At 30.6% G+C, this 12533-nt stretch overlaps 1 protein-coding gene across 1 annotated transcript; it reads left to right on the forward strand.

Moving 5' to 3' along the window:
• The first annotated feature begins 1689 nt into the window (after positions 1-1689).
• LOC100810714 (serine/threonine-protein kinase STN7, chloroplastic) lies at positions 1690-7357 on the forward strand. Its single transcript, XM_003519998.5, has 10 exons — positions 1690-2280; positions 2474-2560; positions 3320-3439; positions 3588-3686; positions 4206-4374; positions 4466-4559; positions 5291-5384; positions 5496-5552; positions 5925-6332; positions 7100-7357. Exons 1-10 carry the CDS (start codon positions 1834-1836, stop codon positions 7268-7270), a joined length of 1746 nt encoding a protein of 581 aa, XP_003520046.1. The 5' UTR covers positions 1690-1833; the 3' UTR covers positions 7271-7357.
• The last annotated feature ends 5176 nt before the right edge of the window (positions 7358-12533 follow it).

A 12533-nucleotide genomic window follows, 5' to 3' on the forward strand; every position in this document is an offset into this window, starting at 1 on the left:
AGTGGTCTGATGATACGGACATGCACCGCATGTGTTGGACACATATTTCCCGTGTCCAACTTGTTTTTTTTTTTAACCTTCGACATGATTCAACATAATTTTTGTTATTTTTCTTTTCAAAATCATATTTTTTTAAATCTTAAAAGATAAAATATTAGATTTTAAATTATAATAATAGATTATATTTTTTATTATTTCCTGTTCACGTTATTTATGCTTCCTAAATTTTTTTAAAAATCTTAAAGATAAAATATTATATTTTAAATTATAATAATAGATTAGAATTTAGATCAAATCAAATTAAAATAATAACATTTCGAACATAGGATCTTGTATTTATTCATAGTAATCTTCGTCTTCTTTCAAGAAATTTCTCATAGTATCATCAAAAAACTAATTGTCGAATATAAGTTTGGATCACTTGATGAGAATGAAATTATTGAAGTTACTAATTTATTCATTGATGGATCAGAAGTTGTGTTTTTTAATGGTAATGATCAAGAAGGAAGAAGAAAAACTAAGATTAACAATTTTTTATTTATCTTTTTAATTATGATAATTTATCTTAATACTTTTTTAGGTAAAACTCTTTATTAAATATATTAGCAAGTTTATTTTTAGATTATTTTTTAAAAAGACAACTTTTGTCCTGTGAAATTTTCTTTTGAATAATAATAATGCGATTATATATATATATATATATATATATATATATATATATATATATATATATATATATATATATATAATTGGTGAGTAAATAGTCTATATCTACTGATTGTTTGAAGAATTTTAACGGTCATTGAAAAAATATTTTATTAATTTTTACAATAATTACCTAAAAAATCATACTAACAATGATTTTCAATTGAATAATAATAATGTAACGGTACACTAAAAACTAATTATATAGTTGTATAACTCTATTAGATATACAAATGCTCAACATGAACCATTTAGATGGGCTTAAATCATAATAACTGGAATAACAAATGTAGTAGATATTTCTATATTTTTTTATGGATTAATTACTGTTTTAGATATTGAATTTGGAGTTTTTTTTTAATCTATAAAATTTATAATTGTTTTTTTCTTAAATTTTGATTAATTTTTTTTAAATTTTTGATATAATAAATTAATACTTTATGATAACATGTAGTTATCATAAATTAATTTTTAGTTTTTAACAACTTGAATTTATATTTTAAATCTGTCACATAGGGTTAAAAAACAATCATAAAATGTTAAAAATTATCATAAAAGTATCAAATTTATTATGTTAAAAGACCAATAAAATTAATGTTAAAATTCAGAGACTATTTTTTTTTTTAAAATTTGAAAGATTAAAAAAACATATCCTTTAAATTTAAAAACTAAAACAATAATTAAACTTTTTTTTATATAAGAAGAAAATGCTAACAAAACAACTAAAAAGAAGTGAAACTAAACAAGAAAGGCCATTGAACTGATTGAAGAGACTATGAAACGTCTAAGCAAGTATATAAGATAAGCAAATCGTGTAGGTCCAACCCAAACCACAGCAGTATCTACGTGTTCCTTGTGGCGTATATCATCCTCAATCCAATTTCCAAGCTTCCAAACTCACCACATCCACAATAAATACCTGACATAACCGCCAACATATATATATATATATATATATATATATATATATATATATATATATATAAACACAAAATCATATCTTATATTACGGTCGTAAATTAAGTTAAAACATAAGAAAAAAATTGTGGTCTAAAATTGAAGCAGATATAGCAGGTGAAGTTCTCAAGATTTTTCTCCCACAGAGACCAAAGCCAACTTTGAACTGGCATGGCAACTATAGGAATTGGAGTAGGAGTGACAAAGCTTCAACAACCCCACAGACCAAAGTCTAAGTCCTTGTTTCTTGGACAGAGGCTTAGAATTAGTCCCTTTTGGGGGGAGCCTCAATGCAGTGAAAGAAGACTATTCGGTGTCTCAAACCCACCAAGAGTGGTTCAAGTTTTTGCACTAGGGGGTGGTGAATGGCTTGACACAGTTCATAATCTCTTTGTGGGTGTTGGGGTTGGACTTCCTTGCAGTGTGATGCAGTGTGGTGATGTGATCTATCGGAGCACTCTTCCTAAGTCCAATGGCTTGACACTCACTGTCCCTGGGGTGATTCTGGCTTTGGGGACTCTTTCTTATCTTTGGGCCACACCTGGTGTGGCACCTGGTTTCTTTGACATGTTTGTTCTTGCTTTTGTTGAGAGGCTCTTCAGACCCACTTACAAGAAGGCATGTGAATTCAAGTTGAAGTTTTTAAATTTTTATATGATATTATTTTTTCGATTCGTAGTAATCGAACACAGGTGGTATCAGGGGGTTTACAACAAGTCATGCTGCTCGACAATTTTTATACAATATTGTTTATAGAGTTGTTGATTTAATGATTTTAGTAGTTGTTACTGAGGTTGGTTTATGATGGCAGGATGATTTTGTTCTGGGGAAGAAGTTGGGGGAGGGGTCATTTGGAGTTGTTTATAGAGTGTCACTGGCCAACAAACCCTCTTCAAAGGTATTATTTTATATTGTATTTGGAAGCTCCTGAAGAAATATTTGAAAATTTCCACTTGTTCTTTTGGACTTGCTGATTCTTGTTTGCATTTTTTATGAACTACTTCACATGCACACAAGTTAATTTCAAGATAAGCATTAATTTTCAATAATGAAGCAAAGACAGTTCTCCCCACTTGAGGTGTCATGGTGTTGTGACATGTTTCTGACACTCACACACTCATATGACACATATCAACAAGTGTCTTATTAAAAAAATTGTTTTTGTTGGCTCAAATTGTTGAGCTGACACCAGTATAGGCTAGACATTTAAAGGACACTGGTAATTTAATAAGACATTCAATTTTTTTTTTATCATCCACAACAGTCAGATTGAGACATAATATAATACAAAGTATCAAAAGCTAATGTCTCTTGGTATTTATTTTTTTTGTGAAACTCATAATCATATGGAGGTGAACATACAGATCTTGATTGTCAATTTAAATCTTTTGTCCTGTTGATATTTAATTTCTTTTGTCATGCGGTGTTCTAGAATACGAACATTAATCATATTGGGGTGCCCTTGTCCATGTCATGTCTGGTGTTTGTCTGTGTTAGTGTTATTTTCACTTTTGATTGCTTTGAGTCTCATGGTTTGAGGAAACAAAATGAGGAACCCACAAGTTGATATGGCTTATGTGCTTGTGAGATTTCACTGTCTTAGACAGCTTGACCTGTATAATTATGACTTATGGTTCTTTTTGGTTCTCACTGGAAGGAAGGTGACTTAGTCTTGAAGAAAGCAACTGAATATGGTGCTGTAGAAATTTGGATGAACGAGCGTGTACGAAGAGCTTGTGCAAGCAGCTGTGCAGATTTTGTTTATGGTTTTCTTGAGGTGTTGCTCTATTAAAACTAATACTACCTAACGAATTTCGGGTATCATTGTTGTACTTGTATGGGGAAATCAAAGACATTCTCATCACATCATTTAACAATTAGTATCAGTCATGACAAATACAGAAGTTCTCATATAATGTTTGCAGAGCTCTTCAAAGAAAGCCGCTGAATACTGGCTTATATGGCGGTTTGAAGGGGATGCCACCCTAGCTGACTTGATGCAGAGTAGAGACTTTCCATATAATGTTGGTACTCTATTTAATAGGCTTGGTTGTACTTGATAAATTGCCAATTTATACTATTTTGGCTGTAAATTTTCTAATGAAGTTGATATCAGTTGTGCTACATTTAAGAAACAAAGTATGCACCTATTTGTATTAGCTCCTAGAATCTAGACTTGGGAGTTTTTCAATTTTAAAACTTTACTGTCAAAATTGATTTTAATTTATGCGAGAAGTTTGATTCATTTTATCTTGTTAATTCATTTTATTTTGTTTTTATGCAAGTTTTTTATGAGAGTTTTATCCAAACAAATTCTATATCCTCTTTCCTTGTGTGAGAAAGTTAGGGGGTGGGGGTTCATTGTACATCCATTTTCAAATGTTAATTTGTGAGAAAATGTTTCATGTTCTTTAACTGTACTCCACTATGTTTCTGAACTGAAGCATTTTGTTCTTATATTCTATTTGAATTTATGCTCCCATAGAAAATCATGATTTCTTAAAGTCTGCATATCAGATAAATGACGGTGCCACAAAATTCAGGTTGAAACATTAATTTTGGGTGAGGTCCAAGACTTGCCCAAAGGATTGGAAAGAGAAAATAGAATCATTCAAACAATCATGAGGCAGATCTTGTTTGCACTGGATGGTCTTCACTCAACTGGTATTGTGCATAGGGATATTAAGCCACAAAACGTTATTTTCTCTGAAGGTAAAAAATCTAAAGATTGCATAACTTTGTGCAATGCAAAAAGGGTCCACAGTACAAATTAGCTCACATTTTTTTAAACCATGTGGTTCAGAATCACGTACATTCAAAATTATTGATCTTGGAGCTGCTACAGACCTGCGAGTTGGCATCAACTACATTCCGAAGGAGTTTCTTTTGGATCCAAGGTATCTTCTTTGACATTAAAAACTCAAGTAGCCAAATTATAGTTTCCGTCAACATACTTGGTTTTAATTTTTTATTTTTGGATAGGCAAAAACAAAATATTATTGCTAATGCTATAAAGCTCCCACCAGGGAGGGTCTAGGGAGGGATTGGATCCATTGTAGGTCTATTGTAGACAGATTTACCTTTCATTTGATTGTAGGAAGCTTTAACTTTCATTTGATGACTAATATCACTGCAAAATTTAGATATAAGTTTGAACATCCAGCTCTAAATGCTGCAAAAGATCAGTAGTTGAATGAGAGAATGAAGATTACGTGTTTTATATATTCAAATTGATAACCCAAACAATCATTAATTTCCTTGTAGTTTCTGAAAGAAGAAATTAGAGCTGTTTTTCTAGTAGTCATCATTTGGTTTTTGGATGATAGAAGATATAAGTATTGTATGTAAACTATATTCATGTATGTGATTGGGCATAAGTGATTAATGTGTTGAAGTTAAGGTTGAATCGTTCGGGTACTACCCGAATTCGATCCTTGGAGGGAACAATTGTTGGCCAGAGTTTACTTACCTCCTGGTCAAACTCTAGATTAGTTAGGGTCCCTTTCCTCTGATGAACCAGAAGGTTAAGATTAAAAAAAAAAAAAAATTATATTCATTGAGTCCATGTTATTAGACACATGATATCTACTGTAGGCAATTCATGATGTGTGCAATCCTTCCATTTCAGATATGCTGCACCAGAACAGTACATCATGAGCACACAAACTCCATCAGCACCCTCAGTTCCGGTTGCAACTGCACTTTCCCCAGTCTTATGGCAGGTTAAATATTTCTTGTTACCCATCCATGGTCAATTATCACGCATATAACTTCCTTTATCATGTACTGATGTTGGCTTTTATTACTTATGATGGTTTTCATGTTTCAAACAGTTGAATTTACCAGACAGATTCGATATCTATAGTGCTGGTTTAATCTTTCTTCAAATGGTAAGTATCTAATAGAGTAATAGTGTGAAACTGAAAACTTGTTTCTGCTTCTATTATTGGAACTAATCAGTCTATCAGCAATAAATTTCATATGAATATTACGTATATTAGCAATATAAATCACTTTGATGATAATGAAGACCGCATATTAGTATTTTTAGAGTTAAAATGAGTTTGGCTATGCATTTACACTTTGTTGTATTTTGGTTGTGTTGATCACTTAAGGTCCTTGTAGAATAGTTTTTCATAATTCTGGACCTGAGTTTGTTTTAATCAGGTGAAACATTTAAAAAGTGGCAAAGAGTGATGCAACCAACTATATGATCAAGCTGGTATTTTAAAATGCTTACAGTTTATACGATTCTCTTATAGGCATTCCCCAGTTTACGTTCTGATAATAGCCTCATACAATTCAACCGTCAACTAAAGAGGTGTGACTATGACTTGGTCGCGTGGAGAAAAACCGCTGAGGCTCGATCTGAACTTAGGAAGGGCTTTGAGTTGTTGGATTTGGATGGTGGAATAGGATGGGAACTTCTGAAATCAATGGTAAGGTACAAAGCAAGACAAAGACTGAGTGCAAAAGCAGCATTAGCTCATCCCTACTTTGTCAGAGAAGGCTTGTTGGCATTGTCTTTCATGCAAACACTGAGACTGCAGCTCTTACGTGCAACTCAGCAGGATTATTCAGAAGCTGCTAGGTGGATTATTCAGCTAATGGCAAAATCAGGGACACAGAAGGATGGTGGATTCACCGAAGCTCAGCTTCAGGAACTGAGAGTATGTGTCTTAATTTTGCAATCACTTTCTGTTATATTCATCAGGATTTGGATCTTCTCATGTTATTAAGTATGCTTAAATAATAAATTTTGGTCCTTGTAAATTAACACTTTTTTCATTTCCATCCCAGTAATTTTTTTTTAGTCCTTACAAGATGTGTTTGTTTTGTTTTTCATCCTTGAAGTGCTTTAGATAATACTTTAAGGATGAAAAACAAAACAAACACATTTTACAAAGATTAAAACATTTTTTTCCAGGGATGAAAATGAAAAAAAAGCTAAATTACAGAAATAAAAAATTTAAGCCTAACAAGTAATAACAAGAGAGAAAGGCACAAAAACAAAATTAATGAACCTACACAAATAATGGCCAGTCCTACTACAATTGTTTGTCTTTGTCTCTCATAACTTGACATTGTTGTGTTATGTGTTAGGGTTAAATATATTTTGTCCTTATAAATATGGCCGTATTTGTTTTTAGTCTCTAAAAAAGTCGTCTCATTTTGATCTCTCATTCTTGTGTCGTGTGTGATTGTCATCCCTATTTCCAAAAACAAAGGGACTAAAAGGAGATGATTCTTTTTTTTTTTGGAAGGCAAGGATCACACCTGATACATTGTCATAAATGATGGACCAAAAAGAGATGATTGTTTTAGGAATTGAAAGCAAACATTTCTATTTTTACAACTAAAAACATATTTAACCCTAATAATTAAGGTTATCCAAATATCAATTATGATCTTATATCACTCTTTTCTCATGATGTAGGAAATTGAACCTAAAAAGAAGGCTAGTGCACCAAGAAATGCTCTAGCTTCAGCCCTTAAACTTCAGAGGAAAATTATAAGAACTATAAGAACCTTAAATGAGAGTATGGATGAGCTCACAAGACGCCGGAAAAGCTTTTGGTGGAGCAGATGGATCCCTAGAGAGGAATGAAAATTGTAGATGCTAATTACCCATTTTTCTTTTTCAAATTTTTTTGTCTATAGTGTGTATATCAAAGTAAAATATCATATTCAGATATAACAATGTTCAATATAACTTTTTTTTTTAAAAAAAAAACTAACTAACTGGAATTTTATACTGTTAGTATTTACCACCATAAACTAACTGGAATCTGATGGATGCATACCTGAAATCTTTTGACTGCTCGTGCAACCACATTTATATAATGTATTTTCAAAAGGTTTTGTTGGATGAACAGAAATCGTGATAAAAAAAAATGTTATGGCACTTTCCTTAAAGTTCCTTCTAGCCAGTTGTGCATCCACAGGATAAATCAATAAATCAAACCTCATTGTTGCCCATAGACTTGAGAGCAGGAAAAGAGATTGTAACTTCTCACTGTTAAACTACTCCATTGCTTGCTTTATTGTTTGATTGAGAAGGAAAGTGTGTTCAAGTTTTCAATGGAGAATTTGATATTGGATGTACTTTCACGAGTGACTAAAGTAATGGGGCTGATTCATTTTTCTTTTTCATGGTTAGAACCTATTCATTTCCCCCCCCTGTATAATGGTAATTGTCAAGTGTTGAATGTTTTAATGTTGGGTATTTTGAGTTTCAAAAGTTTTACAGAGGATAAGTTCTGTATTTGATTAAATGAAGAGTAATAAAATAACTCTACAGGTTTCAAGTTACATACTTTTTACTAATTTTTCAACATGTAATTCAAACCCTTAAATTCACAGGTTCACACACCCCTAAAGCTCTTCCTAAGTAAGCCATGAGGAATACTATAAGTAATTACATCCTAAACTCTTTCTGAATTTCTTTGGTAAGGTTATGCCACCTCTCAACAGCTTTTAGTCAATTCATTATGCATGGATAGCCATAACAGCTGAACCTTAGTAAAAAAAAAAAAGAAAAAGAAAAGAAGTCTAATGCCTATATTATTATTGTAATTATGGTAAAATCTTTGTAACTGCCACACTATACCCTCGTTTTGCTTATGAAAGTGCTCTATGATGCATCAAATCAAAACGGGGACGGAACATATAACGGGTAAATACAAATATAGAAATTTAAAGCATGAACAATATACAGACATCCCCATCTTTGGTGCTCAAATTTATTTTTTCAAGAGCTTATTTAACATGCCATTCACACAATAGTACTTTGAATTTAAAGCATGGACAATATACAGGCATTCCATCTTTGGTGCTCAAATTTGAAATTTTAATTTAGGAGAACAAGAATTAAAATCTACAACCATAAAAGCCTTGACACAAAGTCATGAACCAAATACCCCCAAAATCATAAGCAACTGAGTGAAGACACAAATGCCTTTATTATATATAATAAAGAAAATGGTGGCTATTTGAATAATTTCAAATCAAGCTTTACATGGCCATGTGGGTTGAAGGTGAAGGGACATATGGAGAGGTTGTTCCTTAATAAACAAGCAAAAACATACAACGGTAATGGAAATGAGACGTGGCTTAAACAATGGAAGTTTAGTTAACAATTAGATTGATACTAAAATGTTGATTATAATGCAGGCAATGGTGTTGTGAATCACGAGAACTTCACGTGCAACTCTGACTTGTTTAGTACAACCGAACCTTTTTTTAAGTTTCAAGATATGACAAAAACCTGAGAGGTAGATTTCAAGATATACCATGGGTTGGACCACTTTGATCAAAGTGCATCTCAGACATTAATTTTACCACCCTTTGTCTTACCTACAAATGTAGTACTAGTTAAGTTTCCACTGTTTCAATTAGTCTCACGATTTTAATTTTTTTTCGTAAGAATTTAATAAAGTACTTAGATTTATAACATCTCACGATTTTAAATTAACAAATAAATGTCTTATAGCTTAAATGCATTACACGAGCAGGATTTAAAATTGTTATAATTTTACGTGAGTCATTTTTAGTAATAAGGCTATTTAGTAATTAGGTTATTTTAATGATCATAATTCCATATAATGGCATTTTAGTTGAATGATTCCCTTACACTCTTTTTAGATGAGAGATGATATAAGAAAGAAAGAAAATACAGGAAAAGAAATAGGAAAGTGAAACATAGAGTAAAAACTAAAAACAAAGTGGAAAAACTGATTTTTTTCTTGTGGGCTTCACCTTATTATTCTTTCTCCTCTCTTGAACCATATATGAAAAATATTGTTTCCTCTCCCTCTCTCCAAACAAATGGTTAAGTTTTACTAGCAGTGCTATTTAATAATTTTGAATATATTGCTTTCATGCCACTTGTGCTGAAAATTGTAAACTTGTTATTTGAAATATATCTAAACATACTTTGGAGACGGGGCGCTTACAAACGGTCATAATAATTTGGATGTGAAGATATTGGTGAAAGACAAGTCTAATTTTGTAAAAGATATTATTGTAACATCCTACTATTAAATATTTAAAAATATTATTGGATATATTTTTGGGTGAATATAAGATATCTCTGTCGTTCAGAAAAAAATAGGATATCTCTGTCCACAAGCCTTTCTAGGTATTAAAATTTATTTAAGAAATTAATTTCTCTAAATAGATATTTTTCTGTACACATAAATATAAAAATTCATCTCCTAATCACATGCTTAATAAAAAAAGTTATAACCATGCCACATGTATATTATTGAATATATATATATATATATATATATATATTAAGTGGTTTTGGTTACATAAATCAAACAATATTATTGTGATTTTGTCAAAAGTTGTTTTTTCTATTTTTCATGATTTCTCCTAAAACTCTGTTTTGTTTTGTTTTACCTTCACTTAATGAGCTGTTATCCATCTGATTTTTTTTTTCGCTTTAACAAGCAAACATAATAAATGATAAAAAGTAGAGTTTAAAATTAATGCATTAATAGTATAATTAGCTTTTACTTTATCATTCAATCATAAATTATATGTTAGAGATTAATTTTAAAATACTTAATTATTATAAAATTAATAAAATTATCGTGCATCACAATTTCTAATTAGTTGAATGTATAATAAAAACTAATTATCATAAAAATTATGCTAGTGATAGTTTTTTATGCTGTCAGTAAATGTATTATTTATACATAAAAATATAATTAAGCTCTATTTAACTTTTCAAAAAGGAAATATATTAGGCTATATTTGAAAAAATTAGTTGAAAGCTGAAAAAACTTATTGAATCATTTGTATTTGATAAATTATCGGTTGAAATAGTTAAAAAATATAAAAGGATAAAAATAATAAAATTTTATCTTAAATAAAAAAGATTAAAAAAAAATTTAATAAATATTCAAGGACAAAAAAAAAATAAATATAAAAAACTAGAAACTAACGTTTTAAAAAATACTACTTTAATAACATTTCAAAAAATATTAAAAATTATCAAAAAAAATTCTTTTATCAAACAGTCAAACAAATTTTTTAACTACTAAAAAAGTTAAAAATTAATTTAAATATCTTGCCCAACACACTCTTATCTTATCATAAAATACTTGGTGTTTAAAAATTTTGTATGTTATATTTATTCAATAAATTAGCATCCAATTCCCTTTGTTTTCCCCTTCCTAATCTCTATTTCATAAACAGGAAGAAGATGAAAAAAGCAACAAAAAAATCACTGACACAGCGCCTAATTCGATATTAAGTGCTTAAAACTGCATGAGCAAGCCATTGAAAACAGGTTGGCATCCAAAGTGGCTTGGGGAGAGCACGAGGCAGAGCAAGTAGATGTTCTTCTTTGCCTTTACCTAAGTATAAAAATTTGTGTGCCTTCTTATTCTAATACCCCCATGTTATGGAATCTTAGTCAAAGGCTTGAAACTTACGTCCTCAGGCTAAGCTACTTTTTTTTTTTCATGGCCCCCTATGTGATGTTTGCAGAGGAGAAAAATAACTTTTTACCCTTTTGATCCATTACATTAGCAAAATGCTTTGTGGCTTATGCAAAGCCACTTTGGCTTAATTATTTTATTTTCCTTTTGTTTTGGGGCAAGGGATATTAAACCATTGTTAATTTTGGATATTTTTTTCTTTCTTCTTATGGTATTTTGAATTTTCTGTTAAGGAGAAGAGGCAGCGTGACAGAAAAAAGAAAACTTTGGGCTATCATCATGTGTAAAGGATCTTATTATTCAAAGTCTCATCCTAAACTCGTGCAAAAATTTCATTGTTTCTTCCATATTCTTGCTGTCTCCTCCAAAACTGTCAGAATCATGTCGCATATTTAGCTGGTTTGAAATCAATTTTGCAGCTTTTTCCTACTGATTTTAAAGTAATATTAACAAAATCTCCAAGCTCAATTCTTTAATTAAATTCAAAATTCATCCCATGATCAACCACTAGTATTTCCAAAGAAGGAAAGGCCAATTGACCAAAGAATTTAAATAGTGCTAATTGAAATATTAATCCACATAATTTGCATATCACTATGTTGCATGGTTACAAGTATGACTGTTGGGTATAATATAATAAAATATGTAAATACGATAATTATTTTTAAAATTAAGATATGGATAAAACAATATATTACGTAATATATATCTACATCTATATAGATTGCTTATATTTTGTTAATTTATTTTCTTGATTTCATTATTTTTCTTAATGTAGCTGATATTTATATTAATTTGTCATTGTCATGGCATTGTTTCTAATCTTTAATCTCTTTGAAAAATTTATGGAAAAGCAAAATCATAGTCAAATTTAAATCAAAATGTTATGTTGAAGTTATGATAATGATCCCTTAGTATAAGTAGAATATGAATACGTTACCAATTTTGAAGTATCTAAGCATCAGTATATAATCCCATCAGTCAAGAGGTTCTGTAAATTTAGATCAAAGTAGCACCTGCAGTGCATCAAATTAGTGGAATTATTCAAGTGATCAATGATGGAGTCGAGTTTTAACATTTTGTAACTGCAATAACTCAACTCAGCTATCAAACTCAAAATGGTTAAATTTGGATTTTGCAAGCATCAAATCATCTGCCAAACACTGTAATTTGGATGATCTTATTGCCCCTCCTTTGCACAAGTTAAGGAAATTCAAGTGTTCCTTATTATGGGGTTAGGCTCATCAAATTCGGTTTCTTGTTTCTTGAGTGATCACCTAATATGTGCATAATTTCTGGACTTTGTACCATTGCATTGGATAAACATAATTTTATTTAACTAAGGAAATGCAAACTTTGATGCTGATAGACTGATAGTTGTAGCCCCCACCCTACTTATACATGCCATTTCCAATTTTC

The sequence above is a fragment of the Glycine max genome, chromosome 2 (genome assembly GCF_000004515.6).
Source record: "Glycine max cultivar Williams 82 chromosome 2, Glycine_max_v4.0, whole genome shotgun sequence".
Taxonomy (NCBI): domain Eukaryota; kingdom Viridiplantae; phylum Streptophyta; class Magnoliopsida; order Fabales; family Fabaceae; genus Glycine; species Glycine max.

Coding starts and splice junctions, on each gene's coding strand:
- LOC100810714 (XM_003519998.5), top strand. CDS start 1,834: ATGGCAACTATAGGAATTGGAGTAGGAGTGACAAAGCTTCAACAACCC. Junction 3,440..3,587: donor TTGTTTATGGTTTTCTTGAG/GTGTTGCTCTAT, acceptor TAATGTTTGCAG/AGCTCTTCAAAGAAAGCCGC. Junction 5,553..5,924: donor GTTTAATCTTTCTTCAAATG/GTAAGTATCTAA, acceptor ATTCTCTTATAG/GCATTCCCCAGTTTACGTTC.